This window comes from Canis lupus, chromosome 34 (assembly GCF_011100685.1).
Source record: "Canis lupus familiaris isolate Mischka breed German Shepherd chromosome 34, alternate assembly UU_Cfam_GSD_1.0, whole genome shotgun sequence".
NCBI classification, from domain to species: Eukaryota; Metazoa; Chordata; class Mammalia; order Carnivora; family Canidae; genus Canis; species Canis lupus.
Genome location: NC_049255.1, coordinates 34,776,679 through 34,798,504, shown reverse-complemented (window position 1 = coordinate 34,798,504; position 21,826 = coordinate 34,776,679). Strand labels below are relative to the sequence as shown.

At 41.5% G+C, this 21,826-nt stretch overlaps 1 protein-coding gene and 1 non-coding gene across 2 annotated transcripts in view; one reads left to right on the top strand and one right to left on the bottom strand.

Moving 5' to 3' along the window:
• The first annotated feature begins 307 nt into the window (after positions 1-307).
• LRRC31 overlaps positions 308-21,826 on the top strand; it is a 54,543-nt gene continuing 33,024 nt past the window's right edge. The window contains exons 1-2 of the transcript XR_005383992.1: positions 308-678; positions 1,082-1,397. This is a non-coding gene — a transcript (leucine rich repeat containing 31). The remainder of the gene's footprint in view (positions 679-1,081; positions 1,398-21,826) is intronic.
• SAMD7 (sterile alpha motif domain containing 7) lies at positions 2,248-21,123 on the bottom strand. The gene is made up of 7 exons (XM_038583855.1): positions 21,038-21,123; positions 19,436-19,560; positions 15,661-15,739; positions 13,659-14,290; positions 12,456-12,577; positions 6,081-6,191; positions 2,248-2,580 (listed from the first exon to the last, which is right to left on the bottom strand). The coding sequence occupies exons 1-7, from the start codon at positions 21,121-21,123 to the stop codon at positions 2,383-2,385; spliced, it is 1,353 nt and encodes a 450-aa protein (XP_038439783.1). The 3' UTR covers positions 2,248-2,382.

Genomic DNA, 21,826 nt, shown 5'->3' with positions numbered 1-21,826 from the left:
TAACATGAGTGAAAATTTCATCCCCCAGTATCGTTTCTGTCTCGAAAGAGGGTCTGGGACAGCCTGGGTGGCTCAGCGGTTTAGCGCCGCCTTCAGTCCAGGGCATGATCCTGGAGACCTGGGATCTAGTCCCACGTCAGGCTCCCTGCGTGGAACCTTCTCCTTCTGCCTGTGTCTCTGTCTCTGTCTCTATGAATAAATAAATAAAATTAAAAAAAAAAAGAAAAAGAGGGTCTGTTTTTAAAAAGTACCCTGGAGTCATTCATCTGGATAGAAAGAGAAAGTAACCTGAGTGCAGAAAAGTAACCCCAGCCTTCTTTTCTTCCACAGAACTGTGTGGGGAGCTGGGGCCCACCTCCTTCACCTCCATCCTCTGCTGCTTTTTTTATGCACGGATCTAAGACTAAGCACAGTGCTTTTTCTGGTGATAGTACATGCCAGGAAGGCATATCGGAACAGTTTCCTTAGAGCTACATTGAGACACATCTGTTCAAGTGAATCAGTTACTGACTCATGTAGCAGGGATAAGAAATTCAAAACCATCATATGGATTGAACCGCATGATCCCCTTGCCACTAAAAATATTAATTAAGCTTTTCTTTTTATCCTTCACCATAACATCTGTTAACTCACTTTTGGCATCTTGTGAAACTTCTTGTGCATGGAGAATCATAACAGGTGAAAAGTCATGTGACAAAACTTCTTAAAACTTTGAGATTTGGAGGGATTATTTCTCTCTTTCTCCCTCTCCTCAGTCTCTCTCTCTCTCCCCCCCCCCCCCTCCATAGAGGGTAAACAAGCAAATCACAAGCATATTCGAGAGTATAATATAATTTTATGTTGGCAAAAAACACTGTTGTTTTTGGATTAAAAGTGAAGGAAAGCAAAGCTGAGTTATGTTAGCATGGCTTGTAGGGGAATAACTTCAAAAGCCCACCTTCCAAATCAAAAAGTGAATGTGGATACCAAGCTATGCATGTTCATCAACATGATTTGTTTGTTTGTTTTAGTTATCTATTTGCTGTGAAATAAATTACTCCAAAACGTAGTGGCTGAAAACAACCCACTTATTATTTTGCAGTTTCTGTGGGTCAGGAATCCAGGAGCAGCTGAGCGGGGGCCTCCAGTTCAGGGCCTCCACCAAGCTGTGCGTACAGCCATTTCCAGGCTTGACTGGAGAGGAGCCACCTTCAAGTTCCCTCATGTGGCTGTTGACAGGCCTCAGAAGATTCATTTCCACGTTGAGTCACTCAGGCCTCTCCTCAGGGCTGCCTGGAGACACAGAAGCCGGCTTCTTGAAGAGCGGGGATTCCAATGAGAGAGAAAGAGCAACCCCAGACAGAACCACAGACGTGACATCCATGGTGTTTTTCATACCGTGCTCATGAGAAGAGTCGGTAAGTGCCGCCCATGTCAAAGGGGAGGGCATTCCACAGGGCACAGTACACGCAGCAGGGGGCACTGGGGGCTGCCTTAGAGGCTGCCTGCTACAGTTTCTTTATTTTGAATGTGAATTTTAAATGTTTCACAAGTCTCCTCACTAGACATGGAAGATGTACGAGAGGATATGCGGTCAGTTTCCCTGGTGTCCCTGTTGCCGGCCCCCTCCCTGAGCAAAATGCTAGCAGTTTTTTGTGTGTCTTTCCAGAGGCTTTCTGTTAGATGTGAAGTTGAAAGCGACTTGGCAGGGACAAGCAGAAAGCCACTTCCATCCTCTCCCCTCCCTCCTGCCCACTCCAACCTGCCTTGCAGAGATAATGCTACCCCACCCTTCTGGCAAAATCTGAGGTGGGCACTATGACTTGCCATCTCCCCCTCAGCTAATCGGGAGTTATGTTGAGTCACAACATGGTGCCGTGTCCAAAAGAAAAAGCTGAGTAACAGTCACTGTGAACTTGGTTCAAGCTTCTGCTCTCCTTTAGCTTGGTCCTTCTTCAGCCTGGAAGCCTGAAATAAGAAAATGGGGAGGCCTTGCAGTCAGCGTGCATCACTTTTTCTTCTACCTCCTTTCAACTCCACAGGGCTGCCTTTGTCTCTGTCTGGGTCGGGGGATGGGAAATGAGTGAGGAGAGAGAAGGAGCTCTTTTTTTCAGTTGGGTCCTTTTGGTTTCTTCCAAGATTTCCACGTGGAAACATCCAACTTTTTGCTTTTTTGATGTTTGTAAATTCTGTCCCTCATTTAGCATTTGCTTCCAAGGATACACCTTCAGGCACTTGGCGCTGAGGTTACTTGAGAGAGCCTCTCAGGCAAGGCCTCTAAGAGCTCCAGAAGGGCTGGTTTCTCTCCCTCCCAGCCTCCATTTCAAGTCCTGGGAAACCCTCACGCTCCCTTCAGAATGTCCTGAACTTAACTGATTACACCGTTCTTGCTCCTTGAGGGTTTTAATTTCTCACGCTATCTCGTTCGATTCCTTTAGGAATTGTTGTATCATGGGAACAAGGAATGTCCAATGTATTATCTCCCCAGGAATTAAAATCCAAAAGAGGGGATGTATCTGCCGGTTGATCAAATGCTTGTTTTGTATGGGTAGGGAGTGAAAGACTTTTCTTGTACAACATACTCTCCACGTGCTGGGATACCTTGAAGACAAAACGGTGATAGTAGTTAAGTCTAGAGAGATTCTTTCAATAACCCAGCATACTCTGCATAGCCACAGAGGGCAGAGAAGTTGAGGTAATTTCAGGTGTGGGCCATCTATATGGTTGTGAGGGACACAGTTCTAGGACATGGGGGGCTTTTTCTTTCTCTCAGAAGCATACAGTGTTTAGTACTGTAAAACTGGATATCGAGGTAGTAGTAACTTTCAAATTCCCATTCCTTGGTCTGCTGTGGTTCATCTGCACACAGCATTATTTCACTCTGGGTTCAGTCTACCTCACCCTTTTCTGATGGTCCTACAAGAGATCCCACAGGTATACCACTCCACCTTTACCAATGCCCAACCAGTAACTTCTCTGAGCCCAGGCTGCAATTCTTTAGGCAACTTCAGCATGCAGCTGGCTTTAAGTTGGCTTAGTGTGGAGACATAGATGGCTGTGTGGATCTCGGGCCCCAGTCTTAGCCATTGGGCTCCTACAGAAACCTGACCCTCAAGGGACCCAGGAGATTTCTATGTTGTTCACATTGTCATAGCTCAAACCCAGCTTCCTCCAATCTTAATAGTATCTGGGCTCTCAAATTCCAGTAACTTTTTCCCTCTCCTATCCCTTTCCTTATATGCCCTGCTCAGGTCCACCTTCTAAGTTTTTTGGTCTTCTGGGTGGGTTTCCTTCTTCATAGTAGGCTCACTGTAACGAGATTTTGCCCTTGCTTCCCATTTTGGAGATTGAACCTTGTAATCATATCCGCTGATGAACTCGTGCCCACTCACCTCGTGGGTCTTCCAGATGTTACCTGGAACCTTCCAATTCTGCTGCTTTAATTGGACCCCTGGAAATTCTCAATCCCAAGGACTCTACAACTATCTGTTTGGTGCAATGTCTGGCATTGGCCAGAACTTCTCCAACAGAAGCTGTGGGAGCCCTGTCCTATTGTGCACGCAGATGGAGCCTGGACATAAGAGCTCTGCTGGGCTCCCTGGAAGCACTTATACATGTCAAGCAGGAGCATGAGAAATGACTACAGCCTTGTGAAAATGATTTGGGGGTTAATGCTAGTAGCAAGTGAGGAGAAGATTAAGACCTCATTGCAAGGACGAAAGAAAGAAAGAAAGAAAGAAAGAAAGAAAGAAAGAAAGAAAGAAAGAAAGAAAGAAAGAAAGAAAGAAAAGAAAGAAAGTCAAAGTGATAAATTAAAGCCAAAGAAAATCAGATTGGAGAAAAAAACCATGCAGTGTCACTATAAAGTATGCCAAGAGATACAGTATACTCATTAAAGAAAAATTATTTAAAAATAAATACCGGGGTGCCTCAGTCCATTAGCACCTGAATTTGGCTCAGGTCATGATCTCAGAGTCCTGGGATCGAGCCCCCCTTCGGGCTTCCACTTAGTGGGGAGTCTTGTCCCTCTGCTTCTGCCCCCATCCCTGCTTGTTCTCTTACTGGCTCCTTCTCAAATAAATAAAATCTTTTTAAAAAAGTGAATACCATATTGTACCAATGTTAATTTCTTGCTTTTGACAAATGTGCCACATTATGTAAGAAGTTAACATTAAGAAGAGCTAGGTGAACTCTCTGTACCATCTTTGCAACTTTTCTGTATCTAAAATTATTCCAAAATAAGAAGTCCTAAACGGCATACCAATGGAAGCACAAAAGTATTTACATTGGAAATAAAGAACTTCCTTACTCTAATTTTTTAGGCAGATAAAAATGGTTTTGGAAGGCTATTTTGAAACCTCGTTGTTCTTTGCGTAAACATGCATTGTAGAATGGTGCAGTCCCGTGTAAATTCTGGGAAGCACCAGTTGATGCTTCTTGGTTTCACTTTTAGGAAACTCACTCTTTCAGTAAATAATTTTGACCTATTACAGGTCTTGCATATTCTAAGGATACATCAGTCAACAAAACAGATAAAGATCCATGCTCTTGTGGAGCTTACATTCCAGTGGGGTAGGGAGAATCAACAATAAATGTGACTATAATGACTGAGTTCTATTGTATGATTGATAGGTGCTGTGGGGAATAAAAGAAGAGCAGCAAAGAGATAGCAGTAGTATGCAGGGGGGCTGGGCTGGGCACAATTTTAGATGGGGTGATCATAGCAAGCTTTATTAAGCAGGTATCGTGGAGGAAAGTGAAGGAGATGAAGGAGCAAAGCATGAAGATGTCAGGGGAAGAGCATCCCAGGCAGAGGGAACGGCCTAAGGTAGAGCATGCCAACATTTTTAAGAGGCATCTAGAGGCAAGTGTCAAAAACAGCGACTGGGGGGATGGGGTGGGGATGAGGAGCAGGAGGGTAGACAAGGACAAGATGAGGTCAGGAAGTTAAAGATAGTGGTAGGTAGAGAGAAGCAAAAATAATATAGACCTTTGGCTCTTACTCTGAAGGAAGCAGGAAGCTATTGCAGATTTGAGGAGAAGGTGACATGATCTGTCTTATGTATTAGAAGGACCAGCCTTAACTGTTTTGTGAATAGGTGCTGGGAGGGCAACAGCAGGGCACAGAGACCAGTTAGAAGGCTAAAGCAGTAATCCCATGAGAGATAAGGGTGCGTTAGTCCCAGATGAAGCCGTGGAGATGGCAAGAAGTGGCGAACTAACGCTGGCTTGGTCCGGTCTCAAGAGCCAGTTGAGAAACTTTTTGGAAGTTTGCAAGCCAGTTGTTAAACGTGCATCTTTAAAAATTAAATTATATAAACTTTTAATTATATGCATTCTATTGAAAACTCGAGTAATAAATACTCAAAAACTCATCACTTCTTAATTGTTTTTACTGAATTATTTTACTATTATTTATTATTATTATTACTTTTAGAGACAGAGGGAGAATGCACACACACACAAGCAGGGGGAAGGGTAGAGGGAGAAAGGGAGAGAGAGGATCTTAAGCAAGCTCCAACATGTAGAGCCCAAGGTGGGGTTCGATCTCATGACCCCTGGGATCATGACCTGACAAGAGTCAGACACTTAACCGACTGAGCCGCCCCGGGTGCCCCATACTGTTATTTATCATTATCTTTGCTCCTGAGATCATTTATGTCTATCCAAATAGTGAAAATACTCTCAGATGGGGTACTGCTGTGCATCTCGTCCCAATTCTGTATTCAGTGACATTACATTAGGAGTTTGTCAGTCATACTGGGCGTATCTATATTCTCAGAAATTAAATGCCACAAATTAATGCCACAGAAACTAAATGCCACAAATCAGAGTTCATTTTAAAGAGAACTAGTTGTTAAGCATTTACCAGCACACCACTGCTTTGTGCCTTCCCAATTATCACTAGGAATGTGTACCACCACCCACCCCATCCAAAACTTTCAGGTTCCCTCATTTCTATCATGTCCCCACCCACAGAGAGGCAACGCTTCCTAAAGAGGTTAAATAGGTATCGTGCGTATTACACCAGGAGAAAGATAACATATTTCTCTTAAGCCTCATACTATTACTGCATATTTAGTTACGAGAACCCACCATACCTGCGATTGGATCTTTAGTGCTGGCCCTAGCTTTAATCCCAGAGTGCTTCGAAGATGCTCCTCTGTGAGTAATGGCAAGGTTTCTCCATCAATTGCATGATCTTTAAATACCTTATGAAACACAAAAGGTGTTAACTTTTTCAGTACATCTTTATTTTTTATTTATTTTTATTTTTTATTTTTTTAACTTTTATTTATTTATGATAGTCACAGAGAGAGAGAGAGGCAGAGACACAGGCAGAGGGAGAAGCAGGCTCCACGCACCGGGAGCCCGACGTGGGATTCGATCCTGGGTCTCCAGGATCGCGCCCTGGGCCAAAGGCAGGCGCCAAACCGCTGCGCCACCCAGGGATCCCTCAGTACATCTTTAAAGAAAATTCTTGTGTTATATATAGGCGTTTTAGTTTTGGAGGCAACATGAAGATTGCTTGAGGATGACACAAAATGTTATAAAATTTCTCATTTGCAGTTATTTTCTCTTCTGTGCTCCAGTAGCAAGTTGCCTGTGTTGTTTAATTACTCTTAGAGTACCTTGTAATTATGTTTATGGAACTCAATTCCAACCTGGAGTAGGTATTATTTGGGGGTGGGGTCATGTCTTACTTCCCAGTGGTCCTGTAATGCTGTGGCTGGCACTTAGTAGATGTGTAATAAATGTTGCTGGACCAATCAAAGAATGGACAAATAGAGTAAAGGGTTGTAGGTAAAAACCATGGCGGACAAATTGCACCTCTCACATTGACAGGTACAGCCTCTGTCCACTGCCTTGGATGAATGGCAAGGTGGGGGGAGAGGTAATGCAGGTGAGAGCTGTCATGCTGGGCCTTTCCAGGAACCCTGTCTGTTCTGACGGTGTAGTGGCTGCCACCATGCCTTCCTTTCTTCCAGAAACTAGGAAGGCTGCTGGTAGACAAAGATGGCAGATAAAGAGATGAATAAAAAATCTGGGCAGATTGGTAGTACTGTAATTTCATGATCTCCACCTTCAACCTGCCTGGCAGTCCTTTATTTACTGATGAGCGCTCTCTTTTTTTCCATTTTCAAGCTTTCTTTACACTCTTCAAACTTAAGACCTTACAGCATCCTCCCTCATTTTCAGCAGATCATATAACTTCTTAACTGAAAAAAAAAAAAAAAAATAGAAAGAAAGAAACAAAAAGGAAAGGACTTCTTTTAATTCTGCCCAGCAGCCTAACGACAGTCATATTCTCCTCTGGGCTGATGGAGTGGAAGAGAGTCTTTCCATGTGTGAAGACAGTCTCCTCGGGTATACTGTGGGTCCTCACCCTCCCACCTCAGCGGATACCTCCCCGTCTCAGAGTCAGTCTCCCCTCTTCGGCTGGCTCCTTCCCATCGGCATTTACACAAGTCTCCATCACCGAGCAAACAACAGTAAAGCACCTACACAAACCTCGCTCCGACTCTAGATGCTGCTCCATATCTCTCATCTCCTTCCCAGCCCAATTTCTCAAGAGTTTTGATCCTCCCTGCCTCAATGGTCTTACTTCCCAGGCATTCTTTAGTCTCAAGGAGTCTGACTTCCACCCTCACTAGTCCCTTAAACCTGCCCCAACTCTGGGTCCCTGGTGACTCTGCTGTTACCAAATGCATGGATATTCCTTGTGCTTCTGGCTGCATTTGACATTGTTGACTAAGTTTTCATGACAAATACTCTTCCCTTGCCTTTGTGAGGCATCTCCCTCCGGGGTACTCCTTGCCTTTCCTTCCAGTCACTTCTGTGGTTTCTTTATCCGTCCTCACGTGTTAGGATTCCTGAGGCTTCTGTCTCAGGTCCTCTTTCGTTTTCCTAATTCATCTCAATCTTTTGGCTTCCATGAATGTCTCTCTCTGAGCAAGGCTCCCCAGTGTATATCTTAAATGTAGAAGCTGAACCATGCTAATTCTGTTTTTTTTTTAGATAGTCTTTTTTCTCTTTTTTTTTAAAGATTTTATTTATTTGAGAGAGAGACTGTAAGAGCACATGAGCGGTGGGGGTAGGGGGGCAACAGTGGTGGGAGGAGCAGAGGAGAGAGACAAATAGACTCCCTGGGGCCTTATCCAATCCCAGGACCCTGAGATCATGACCTGGGCCAAAGCCAGACTGAGCCACCCAGGCCCCCTAGATAGTGTTTTTATCTACCCGCCCCACTGGTGATACCCTGGATCTAGTGCTTCCCCACTAGTCTTGCCACCATCAATCTATTTTCATAAAAGCAACCTACATGACTTTTCTGAAATATAAAGCTAAGCATGCCACCTGTGCCAAAAACCTCAACTGCCCCCAGGATAAAGTCACAGTCCCTCACTGGGTCTCCATGGCTCTTTGTGACTTGGCCCCTTTCCCAAGTCCAGCCTCCTGTCTTGCCATCCTCACCTGTCCCACCTTGGTTCTGGCCCTCTCTGTGCCACCAGGAACTACTCCAGAAATCCCAGCTCTGCTAAATTCTTTCTGGTTCCTGGTCTTTACCTGGAAAATCCTCCTTTGCCTTTCTTCCACCTCACTGCCCACCTCAACTGGTAAACTCACTATCAGATGCCTCTCCCTTCAGGAAGTTGTCTGTTCCCACCATGCTCCATACCCGTCGTCTCATAGCACCTTCACACTGATGTGGACCTCCTTACTAGTGTCCTTCTTCTGCACGAGCAGCTCAGTGAGAAGGGGAACCACACCTGCCTTATTTCCACTATGCTTTCCATGCCTCGGAAGGCATGCCTCAGGATTGGCTGAAAAAAAAAAAAAAACTTTTGGGTAGCTTCTGTAGTAGGAAATGTGTGTTCTACTAGATTGTGCTTATTTACAAACTAAGCTTACTAAGTAGTTATTTCTCTTTCCACTTTAATTAAGAAACCATAGGATGGCTAATATGAATGAACTTCTCTTAGGCTGAAGCAAAAAAAGTTGATAGCTTGGTTTAGTCTTATAGCATCATCTTGGGGAAATGTGTGATTTCTCTTAAGTTTTTTGAAGCATTGAGAATAACTTAAGGATCCCTTTTACCACCTTTGACAATCCTAGGGGCCCACGTAGCTTTGACTGTAAACCATATGGCCCAATATCTTCACCGTAGAGTAATTATGGTGTTAAGAGCTCGATGTGTAGTCACGTACACATTTTTCAAGCATTCACTCTTTTAGCCACTGTGGTGCTCAGTTTTATTCAGCTGTGAAATAGGGTTAATATCTTCTTGGTGGAATTAGGGTATAGACTAAATTTGCAAAGATAATCTAAGTGATGTGCCTGGTACAGTGCCTGGCACAGAGTCCATGCTCAGCAAAGAGTAGGCATTATTAGAATAGTGAGACAGCCAATGTACAGAAGGTTAAGTGAGTTGCCAAGAACCAGAACTTCCCAGTTAGAGAACTTGTGAGGTAACATGTGGCTTATCTTTCCATCCAGGATTTTCCTGCTTAATTCATTCCGCTGCTATTCAGAACAAGGAATGCTGGCAAAAATAGTTAAATATATTAACAGTAGGAGATTTTGACCCATTTCTCTTTCCTTTGTAGGGATTCCAGTGAGCAGGGAAGGGATAAATTTTCGAACAAAGACAGGTTGGCAGCTGTAGTCAGTGAACCTGGCCCCAAGGCAAAGTTGCAGAACATTCCAGAGTCGCTCAGATGTCTCTCCTACCTCATTCTCAGGATAGCAGTTTAGGCCAAGAGCACCATATAAACGTACACATAATTTTAGTAATTTCAGTTATTTTTAGAGAGAGAATATTTTATCTGTTGAGTTACTTAGAACAAGCAAGATGTGTTGCAGGGTCTCCTGGATGTTCCTGAACAACCGAGCTACCAACCCTCTCTTTACATCTATTTAAAAGAATTCATTTGCATAGGAGCTTCGAGTTTTAGTTGTGGTTCTTTTTTTCTAGATTTATTTTTATACCTATAGGAGGCAGGTGGTGGGAGGTTGTGAGTAGCCAACTAAGGCAGAAATGGGAAAGAAGAGGACAGAGTGGGGGTCGGGGGAGGACAGTGGGTGTAACCCGGGCTAGTCCCAGGCTGTGACATTAGACAAGGGTTGTAATGACAACTGTGCCTGAGCTGTGCTGCTTCAAAGCTGGTTGCCCTTTGTCACGTCCAGGGAGATTCTCTCCTTTTCTGCACGCAGTACAGTCACTGAGCTCGGCAGGGTCGTGCCCAGCAGGGCAGTGGCCTCCTTGCAGTTGATTTCACCAGCAGTCCCAGGGAAGGAATAGACTAATGAGGAAGCAAGAGCAGAACCTGATCCTAACCACATTTGAGAAACACCTAGAAATAATTGTACCGCTTCTTGGGGTGGGGAAAGGAGCACTGACATCCTGTTGTTGAGAGATAATGAGTCAGCAAAGTTTGGGGTATTCCTTTTTATGTGACTTCTATGTACCCACAAGACAATGTTTGGGATGATAAAGTATGAAATGCATGTGGCATCATTTGTTACAAGAGTAGTTATTATAAACAGCACTTCAATGCCTGTGGATCACTGGCTGATCAAGAATGATGAGAGTTCAAATAGATTCAGTTCACCAGAAGCCAGCTATCACATGCCCATTACACACAGGGTTGCTTATTTCTGGCTGTTATCAAAATTTTGTAACTTCACTGTACCAATGGTTGATGTAGCACTTGATAAGTGGAATAGATAAATTTAAAAAGTGATTGCCCCATGGTTAATGACTAATAATGAAACAATAATGTTATACTTGTTGACCAAGAGAGAACAGGACAAAAATTTTTATCACGACAATGTGGGTGACTTGAAGAATACAACATGCCTCATAAGTAACCCAAGGTTCTGTTCTCTTGAGGAGCCTCTAATTGAATGATGAAATTAATGTTTATCAGGTACTTATGAGATGCCAGGCCCTCTTTATGGCTTACAATAATCCTTTGAGAATATATTATAGAATTATCCCCATTTTACAGATGAAAAGCTATGTACCAAGAAGACAGGCAACTTGTCCTAGATCACATGTCCAGAAAACAGAAAAGCCAGGATTTGAACTTGTACTTTCTGGTTTCATAAGCCATACTTTAATGACTATTCTATTCAACTCTTCCATAAGTCCCATAAACAGAAGAGAAAGAAAGAAAGAAAGAAAGAAAGAAAGAAAGAAAGAAAGAAAGAAAGAAAGAAAGAAAATCTACAAGAATTAACAGCATAAGACTGAAATAAAAAATGATCACAAAATTAAGATCTGAAAAAAGTTATTTCTAACATCAGTTAATTCTGTTAAATGATAATGTCCTTTCCTTGCTTTTTTTAATATATAAGCCAAGGAAAATGATACCAGATTTACTAGGCAAATTGTTATTTAAAATTGTGTTATTTAATCACTTCTGGGACACCTGGGTGGCTCAGTCAGTTAAGCGGCTGCCTTTGGCTCAGGTCATGATCCCAGGGTCCTGGGATGGAGCCCCTTGTGGAGCTCCCTGCTCAGTGGGGAGTCTGCTTCTCCCCCTCCTTCTGCTGTTCCCCCTGGCTCCTGTTTGCTCTCCAGCCCCCTATTTCAAATAAATAAATAAAATCTTTAAAAAAATCACTTGAGGGCAGCCCTGGTGACCCAGCGGTTTAGCACCGCCTTCAGCCCGGGGCATTATCCTGGAGACCCGGGGTCGAGTCCCATGTCAGGCTCCCTGCATGGAGCCTGCTTCTCCCTCTGCCTGTGTCTCTCCCTCTCTTTCTCTCTGGGTCTCTCATAAATAAATAAAATCTTTTTAAAAATCACTTGAAAAAATAAACTTTATATATGAAAATATAGCACTGACATAAACTTTAAGAACTGGCCAACCCATTTTCCCATCTGAGTGAAACTAGTGTTCTTTCCAACTGTCCTGATAGTTCATTATAACTCAAAAAATAGTATTTTATCTACCAGATTGAATTATATGTATGTATGCACTTTTGTATGTTACCCCAGCATATAGAATTTTAAAATAACTTCTTATTTTTCAGATCTATTGTCTTGTTATCCTTTTTAGAATGAAGAACATATTTCTATTACCTGTTAGAAGTAGCCTAAAACTTCTGGTACAGAAGTATGGTATCCCCAAAATGTTTGTTATATGGAAGACTAGGGAATGTAGTAAACATTTCTTGCTGTTTTTGGAGGTTTGGCCATGGAATTTCCTAATTTGAGGTAAATTCTAGGAGTCTTGATGGAACAGAAACTAAAGCAGACATGGCTTCCCTAGCCTACCCTGCAGATAGGGTATGGGGACATGACAACCAATCACAGGCTCCTGTCCCTACTCAGCTGATGACATACAAAGGGGTAGGTTATTAGGAATACTATCTGAGAGAAAAATGCAAATTTGACAGAAGTCATCAGGAAGGAAATATATTTCAAAGTGTATTACTTTCATGAAGATACTTAAATGTTATGTCACCTGAGCATAGTCTGAACAACCTGGAAGGCCACTGATGAAGTTGTGCACGTCATTCACAGTCCATTTCTGAATATCTTCATCCAAAGACAGATTTTCCCCAATTGTAACCAGTGGGTGTGCTCCTTTAAAAATGGAAAGGAAGTTATTTGGTGGTATAAAATTTCCAGGGAAACAGAAGGTTATATATAGTTTTATGTATAGTTACATATATGTATGTAACTATACATACAGTTTTATGTAGTTACATTAATTTTTATTAATTTTATTAATGTAACTATACACAGTTTTATGTATAGTTACATTAATTTCCTCATATTCTATGACCACAGAGGGTCCTTTTAGATCCCTTTAGATCTACGTGTAAACTCCTTAAAAGGTACTGAAAGATATTTTCTTAAAAGTTTAGCAATCTCTTTTCTTTTGTTCCTCTAAAGAATCTTTGACAGCATTCTCATAAATAAACGAAGTTCCCAACTGCTCTGCTTCTCTCTGATTCCAAGAGACACAGCCTGTGGATTTCTTCTCCAGATGAACACTATTGTGTTCTAGGGTGTTATGTGATTCATTGCGCTGTCTAGGTGATGCAAGAATTTAGCTACCTATTCATTAAAAATGGCAAGGGAAGCAGTTGATTTGATGACTAGAACCCCCTCCCCTCAAATCCCTGTGTTTTAAAATATTTTTATCTAAAAAAGTTCTAGAAAAATATTCAGTGTGTTTGGTGGGGGGGGGGGGGGAGTAGTGTGCTAATGCTTTAAGGTAAGAAGGTATTGCAACACTAATGGGCATTGAAAGTTAATGTTTCTGTTTACTTGTCTACAGTTTTCTACACTTAAATATAGGGGAGATTAGAATTGATACTTTAAAGCAAGAAGCCCCTCTATTTTGTGTTGAAGAAATTAACAGCTAATTAAATTAAAATTTTGGTCCAAAATTCTGATAGGTTTTGCCATCTTTCCTCATTCTTGCCTTCCTAGCTTTGGCTGAAAATTCTCTATATAGCAACATATGAAGGGAGACGAGTGTCACTAATATGGCTTTATTGGAACTAATATCATAAAGTGACTTCAAAAGGACATAGTTCTAAATAGGATTAAGAAAAAGAATGAAAGGAAACATGATGGATATAGTGCATTATGGAATTACTTAAGGACTTGGTGACCAGTGGCTCATTAGGATCTGCCACTGGCCCCTGACACCCACCTGGCAGAGCTGGTCGAGGAACTGGAGGGCAAACATCATTCTTTTCCCCACAGGCTGCAAAGCCCTGCTCTGAAGGCTTCTCTCTCACACCATCCCAGGAGGCCTTTGCTTCTAGAGGAGCACCATGAGCTCCCCAAGGCTTTCTGTGGGTGGGCTCAAGCTCCCCACAGGGATTGGCCAGAGCTGTAGTTGGCTTTTCATTGGTTTCACTTGACTTCTGGTTGTTGAGAGCTTCGGTCTCTGGTTCCTTTGCATATTCATCCTCTTCATAGGGCATCACATGAGTCTGAGCTAAGAGTTTTTCTTCTCCTTGACTTTTGGAGCTCTCAATATCATTGTCTAGAACTTTCTGATTCCCTGTACTTCTCCTAAGACGACGACATTTCTGACCCCAGCTCTCGAGAAAATGTGGACCAGTCGCCACTAAAGTGGGGTTTCCCTGAAGATTTCTCAGGGTGCTTCTGTGGAAATGCAGGTCACCAGCAGGGAGCATGCTCCTACCATGGTAGGTAGCTGGGCCAGGTGGGATACTGGAGCCATAGAGGAATGGTATCCCTAGGCCTGCTAGTCCCTTGGGATTCACTTTTTCTATTCTCCTTTGTTGGTAAATGGCATGCATTTCCATTTCCATCCTAACAACAGAACAATATATTTTATACACCCCAAGAAAACCATTAGAAATATAATCTTAATGGTCCTCTACCTTCCCTGAGATGGAATCTTTGCATTTCCCGAGTCTTCCCACCACTTATCTGAAGTTTGTTCAGTGAAAACATGAATTCTCCCCAAAATTCACTGGGAAGGAGAGTTTGGAATAAAGATCTGAGGGTGAAAGGTTTTGCTGAATCTCTCAATGGAAGTGCAAGGCCAGTTTTTAAAACATTGCCTCTAACGGGCCTGGCAAATTTAGCAGGAATGGAGATAACATGGCATAGGGGAGCTTCTTGCCAGAGATTAATCCTCAAACTAAAGTTCTGGGAAGAGATTTTTAAACCCTGTGGTATAATCTTAGTGGGTCTCAAAAAAAAGGCAGTAAGCCAATGCAAGTCTCAACTGTTACACATCAATGCAACTGGCAGGGGTTGTGCGGGAGGACTTTTTGGGGGGTTTACTTACTTTACTTTGCTTATTAGTTATCACCTGGACCCATTAGGGTTCAGTGATGAGAAAACTGAGGATAATGTCTTCTTGATAATACCTTTCAGTGATGAGAAAACTGAGGACAGGGTCATGTCCTATCATGATTGCTGTCTTTTCTTTCTAGCTGCTACAGCTAAAGGCCACTGTCGGGGCCACTGACATGAGGTTGTCTGGGCTCTGCTTGCAGAGTCTGAAGTGGAGTTGGCTAACTTGGCTCCTATATTTGGGCAGAATTGAAGTCTTTTTTTAAAAAGATTTTATTTATTTATTCCTAAGAGACACACAGAAGGCAGAGACATAGGCAGAGGGAGAAGCAGGCTCCCTGCGGGGAGTCTGCTGTGGGACTCAATCCCAGGACCCTGGGATCACAACCTGATCCAAAGGCAGATGCTCAACCACTGAGTCACCCAGGCGTCCCCAGAATTGAAGTCATTTAAAACAGAAATGCCAATATGAATTTCAGAGACATCACAACTAGGCATTTTAATTGTGAGACGTTGTTAAACTATTACGATATACAGGCCAAGCTTCACTATGTGATTTCTAATTTTGCTTTTATCTTTAACCAACCTGAATGTGTTTGTATATATTTCTTTGTATATTTGTATATATTCCTGAAATACTTTTTGTATGTAACCAGATACCTATCAAATATATATAATATGCATATAATTAGGGTATATATGTATATATACAAATACAATATGCAAATATAATGAATGGATATAACAAATGAACAAGTGAATATAAAAAGTGTATATATAAAAAGTATCTTTATCATCTATCTATCTATCTAAAACAAAGGAATAAACAAATGAGTGAATAGAAAATAAATAAAACAACACTGCTATTGCTATGTTACCTGGCAGTATGCTGCCTTTGAATCATTTCATTCCTTCTGGCCATTGCCTTTATGGATTCAGGTGGTAAAATGCCCCAACCTTAAAAAAGAAAACCATCATCTCATCCCACAAACAAATTAACAATGTCCATTTTAAAATATTACAATAAAATAGAATGAAATGAAACAGCATCTACAAAAATTCACCAGTAGAGCACAGTGTTGGAAACAGTATCAGATAATTGTTATTCAGCATCTTAGGGTCACTTTGGTGATGGAATAATAAACATTAGATAATTTTTTTTTTCTCTAAGTATGGGTCTCATGATTGGTGGCATTTTCCTGCCATACTTCTAAAGGAAAAAGATGAAATGAGCTGTGAATGTCTTCCTTTCTAGCTTTTGAAGTAAAAATGGGTAATTTTTTTTTTTTTTGCTATAAGAGAAATTAGTTGACCTTAAAAAAAAAAAAGTAACCAAGTGCTTCTTATGCACCAAAACCCCTGGATAAATGCAATGACTCAATGGGTAAAGGTCTCTATGTGGACTTTTTGGTGTATCTGAGGAAGATACTTTTTCCAAAATGCTTTCAGTGGAGTTGGGTAGAAATTATTCTTTCTGTCAGTCTTCTAAAGTGTCTTGAAATAACAGAATCACAGATTTCAAGGCTCTCTTCTTGCCTGGTAATTTTATGTTCTATTGACTTTTTCTTTCTCTGTACTCCTAATGCACTTAGAGTCTATATTGATGCTTTTCAAACCATCCATGATAAAGGACCTTTTTTTTTTTCTATTAAAATTTCCACCCATCGTGGACCAATACTTTTTAAAAATACAAGAAAATGAACTTTTATAAAACTGAAATGAAAACAAGGACAAATACAAGTACAATGTAAAAAAAAATTATTAGGTCAATAGACATAGAATTACCCTGTCACATTACTGCAAAAGTGTATTTATGCATTTATTCGCAGGACCTCTTCACAGACCAGCCCAGATCTATAGAACACACTTAAACATAACAGACACGCAGATTTTACTTATTATATGTGGTTTTGTTCACTGATAGTTTTACATGTGAAAATCTGTTCTCCCTAACAAGGGGGTCAGCATCATGAGAGCTAGAACTGCTTTTTGTACTAAGCTAGAAGAGCTCATTTAACTCCTATTAATAACCTGTCTTGAAATAAATCAACTATATATTTTTTAAGGAGATTATTTGTCATTTGTAAAATTCAGAGATTAAATGAGGGGACCTCTAAAATCCTCCTAACCCTAAAGTTCTATATTTTGGGATGCCTGGGTGGCTGAGCATCTGCCTTCGGCTCAGGTCTGATCCTGGGATTCTGGAATTGAGTCCTGCATCAGGCTCCCCATGGGGAGCCTGCTTCTCCCTCTGCCTATGTCTCTGCCTCTCTCTGTCTCTGTCTCTCATGAATAAATAAATAAAATCTTTTAAAAATTAAAAAAAATAAAGTTCTACATTTTTATAATTCAGTGGCTTCAGAAATACTCTTCTTTAGAGAGCTAGTATGCATAAAACTTTCAACCCATGAGGTATTGCCAAAGGATGCAGAGAAAGTTCTCTTGAGAAGTCCAATATAGAACGCATTAGTTCTAATTACCTGGATTTTAGGACCCTCTGAAGTCTGGAATCATCAAACCTATTCCAGGCTTCCTTCCCTTTCCCAAATAGATGACATCAAATGTAGTGCTATTCCAGCTATAATAATCTGCTCTCTACCTAACATCCAATTTTTGAAATAGATTTCTGTTTTAGTTTCTATCTTGCTAACTTACTTAGTAGCTCAGCTTCTGTAGGACTGAGGCCCTCCTTTACCCTTGCCTACCCTCCTCCACATTAGCTTTGAGGCAGGAGACCTGATCAATGTCCCTGAGACAGGTGGTCAACTTGCTTGCTTATACCCAAATATTGGCAGCTTCTGGGTTTTCTTTATCACTAAGACAGGCTCTATGAGTCAGCAATGAAACTATTTCACTGCTCTATTTATGTGTTGCCTGTTACCATGGGCTATAGATTTACTGGGTTCTTGCTGCCAGATGGGGCTTTTATCTGAGATCAGCTGTTAGGACAGACTTTTTGGTCCTTGGATGTGTCTAGTTTCATATCTGGCTCTGGCTTGTAAACCCAATCCCAATGAAGTGGATCCATACACAACATGCTCAAATCCAGGCAGGCTGGTGTCTTCACTGGCCCTGGCACCAATCATATTTCTTCTTGTGGCAAGCTTTTCACTCACGTTGTTCTTATCTATTGAGAGTTGTTGGAATTGGAGAGGAGGGATGAACAGAAACTCACGAATATAGCTTTGGGGAGATAAGATACTCAGTTTGATTTTCAATATCATGAGGAAATTCTCACTTCCTAATCTCTCTTGAGCCCCTATCCAGTCATGTTTTCACTGATAATACTTTACTGAGTGCTCTTATCAAGATCACCAATGAGCTCCACTTCACTAAATCTAATCAGATATTCTTAGTTTTCATCTATTTGATCTTTGAACGGCATACTTGACACAGATGCTCTCTCTCTCTTGCTCTCTCGCTCTCTTTACAACTTTTTCTCTTGCCTTTAAGGCCACCAGGCTCTTCTGGGTTTTCTCTCACCCATATGTTTCTCCTCCTGTTTCTCCCTTGCTTGTTCCTTCTGATCTTTTGGATATTGTTGATATGTCCTAGGGATCATCCTTTTAACCTACACTCGCTCTATGGGCAATCTCATCTAGCGTCATCTATGCTGATGATTTCCAAAACTATATCTCCAGGTTGCCTCCAGAAGTCCTCTCTGGGCTTTAGCTGACTTCCTGATTATCTGTTAGGTACCTCAAACATAGGAGCAAAAGTGTGCCTATGACATCTCTCCTCCCCAGGAACCCTGTTCTTCTCACACTCTTCCTCAACAGTGAACAGCAACTCTATCTTTCCTATTGTTCAGAGCAAAATTTTTGCTATCTCCTTTTACTGTGTCAGTAAACCTGTTATTTCCACTTTCAAAATAATTACAGAATCCAACCATTTGTTACTGTTGAACTGTCACCACCCAGGGTTAACCCATCATAATCTTTTGGCTATTCTTTCTTAAAATATTTTATTTATTTATTCATGAGAGATCCAGAAAGTGAGGCAGAGAAATAGGCAGAAGGAGAAGCAGGCTCCCTGCAGGGATCCCGATGTGGGACTCAATCCAGGACCCCAGGATCACGCCCTGAGCCAAAGGCAGGTGCTCAACCACCCAGGCGTCCCTCTTTTGGCTATTCTAATAGTCCATTAACTCCCATCAGTTTATCCTCAGAACTTTGATCCTAGCAAGTTTGTCCCAGACATAGCAGCCAGGGTGATCCTGGTAAAATATAAGTCAGACCATGTGGCTCCTTTGCTTGAACTCCTCAAAAGCTTCGCCTCCTACTCAGAATAAAAGGCAAGCCCCCACTAAGACCTGGAATGCCATAGACAAGCAGCCCCAAGTCCCTTTAACTCTGGTCTCATCTCCTCATGACCTCATTAGTTTCTCACATATAAGATAAGACAGTAATGTTGCAACCTTTCATGTTATTCATCAGAAAATTGATGGTTGGGGGAGTTAAGCACCTTATGCTCAGTCACACAGTGGTGGAACCATGATTTAAATCTACATACCAAGTACAGAACCTATGGGCATAACTGCTGCACAGTTCTGTTGCCAAAACTTAGCAGTAAATTTGATAGCACGACGGCAAGCTTAAAGCAGCCATCCAGTTCACGGTGGTTCCACAGATGGGAGCCATCTATTGCTCATACCTGAGTAGACACGATTGGACAGCATGTTCGGCATGTTTGCATTTGGTAGAACAGAAGGTCCAAATTGAGAAGGAGCATAAAACTGTCTTGGGTCAGTAGGAGCTATGGTAGAAGGCAATAAGTCTCTAGGGGAAAAAAAGAAAGTGGGTAAAGTGAGAATGAAATAGTACAAATTTCCCATTACATAGGCAATGAGATTTTTTAATTGCCAGATTGAAGCGCAAAAATACTGCAGCCTCTATTGGTTTAAGTAGAAATATGGTAAGAAAGATCTACTAAGGAAGGATTGACCCAGCTGACGACACAACAGAAAACAAAAGAAAAAAAACGTCTTAGGAATGTTTAGAAAAAAGATCTATCCAAATCAATACTGCTCTCTGATTTCCCATGACCAACATACCGTTCTGACCACAATACTCTTTTCTCATGTAATGGACATACTTTGGCTTGCGTTTTGCCATCTGACATCAGTGTTTGACTCCCTGGGTGACAGTTTATTTATTTTGCCAAACTTCAGTGGTCTCAAGAAGTCCAAATTTATTTTATTTTTATTTTTTTAAATTTTTTAATTTATTTATGATAGTCACACACACACACACACAGAGAGAGAGAGAGAGAGAGAGAGAGAGAGAGAGGCAGAGACACAGGCAGAGGGAGAAGCAGGCTCCATGCACCGGGAGCCCGACGTGGGATTCGATCCTGGGTCTCCAGGATCGCGCCCTGGGCCAAAGGCAGGCACCAAACCGCTGCGCCACCCAGGGATCCCAAGAAGTCCAAATTTATTGTTCACGCTCCACACACAACAATAAATAATGAATATTACTTTCTTCTCAGAATGTCAAAATACTTGAAAGAAGGAAAAATAAGAAACTGCCAGAGTGTACCTCCTAAGCATTGATAATGTCACTTTTATTGAAAAGGAAGAATTATTCTATCATGGGAAATTCAGGGCAGTCAGTTGTTATGGATGAGTTGTGTTCCTCCCAAATTCATGTGTTGAAGTCTGAACTCCCAACATGATTATATTTGGAGATAGGGCCTTTTAAGGGGGATTTAAGGGTAATTGTGGCCATAACAGTGGAGCACTGATCCAATAGGACTGGTGTCCTTATTAGAGGAAGAAGTAGCATTAGTGCATATACAGAGAAAAAGGCCAGGTGAAGGCACAGTATTAAGGCAGCTGTCTGTCAGCCAAGGAGAAAGACCTCACCACAAATCAACCCTGCTGACTCCATGATCTAGGACTTTTCAGCCTCCAGAACTATGAGGAATCAAATTCTGTTGTTTAAACCATGTAGCCTGTGGTATTTTGTTAGGGCAGCCTTCCCAGATTCCATCAATGTTTGTACCTACATGATGCCTGTCACATGGTAAGTGCTCGTTTGCTGTGTGTTGAGTGACTATATCCAGCAAGCCTCAAATGGGAAGGGACAGGAAGTGGGTTGAGGGTGTGGCCAGCAGAGCATCTGGATACAAATCAGTGCACCACAGTTCAGGGAAATAGCATTAGACAAGAAAACAACACTGGAGTTACCATCATTTGAAAAGTTAATGATCATTCATTTTCTCCTTTGACCGGAATAGTATATGGGAAAGAAATACCTATCCACCGTTGGAGGTTCATATGGTGAGGGAACCAGTGGCATTCTCTGCTGCCCTGATGGTGTCAGTAAAGGGTTCATGGCCATCATTGGATTTATCATCAATATCTCTCGCCACTGATGGAGTTCTAAAAAGAATCAGATGGGTATGTTAACAAAGAACTCTACTAAAAACAAAACAAAAAAACCAAAGAACTCTACTTTTTGTGGACTCTTTGAGTTTTTCTTGAACACAATGAATATCTTTTGTACTTACCCAACATTTGGGAAGACAGGCTATATCAACCTTGCAGTTACACAGACACCCCTCCATTGGAAGCACCTAGATACCACTGTAGAACTTAGGGATTTATCAATTTGTTCTTGGAATTTGTTGATGAGTCCACATGAAATACCACATCACACTATAAACAATAATAAAATTAAACTGGCCTTGCAAGAGTCCAGAAATACCAACCTCCTTTCTTACAACTTATTTTGTTTTTTATATCTCCAGAGGTACAAATGCATGTATTGTACCATATATTCAATCTTCAGAAAAATATCCCTCTTTAATTGATAAGATTAAAACAGAAAAGGAGGAGATTTTCTTAATGGCTAATAATATGTCTAGTTAGAGTGGATACAGGAAAGACTGTGTTTAATTAAAACAAGTGAGCAAGTTATATCCAAATGTACATAAACACAAGGATTCATAACTTTCCCTGCAGAACCTAGTGATCAAAAAAAGGGACCATTGTTAAATGATAACATTTTGGGGGATCCCTGGGTGGCCCAGCAGTTTGACGCC

What these genes read in the sequence shown, in the direction of transcription:
- SAMD7 (XM_038583855.1), bottom strand. Translation starts at nt 21,123, where the DNA reads ATGGCCATGAACCCTTTACTGACACCATCAGGGCAGCAGAGAATGCCA. An exon ending in GAACCTCCAACGGTGGATAG is followed by an intron (nt 19,561 to 21,037) that starts GTATTTCTTTCC and finishes TTTTTCCCCTAG; the next exon opens with AGACTTATTGCCTTCTACCA. An exon ending in GTCCAATCGTGTCTACTCAG is followed by an intron (nt 15,740 to 19,435) that starts GTATGAGCAATA and finishes TTCTTTTTTAAG; the next exon opens with GTTGGGGCATTTTACCACCT.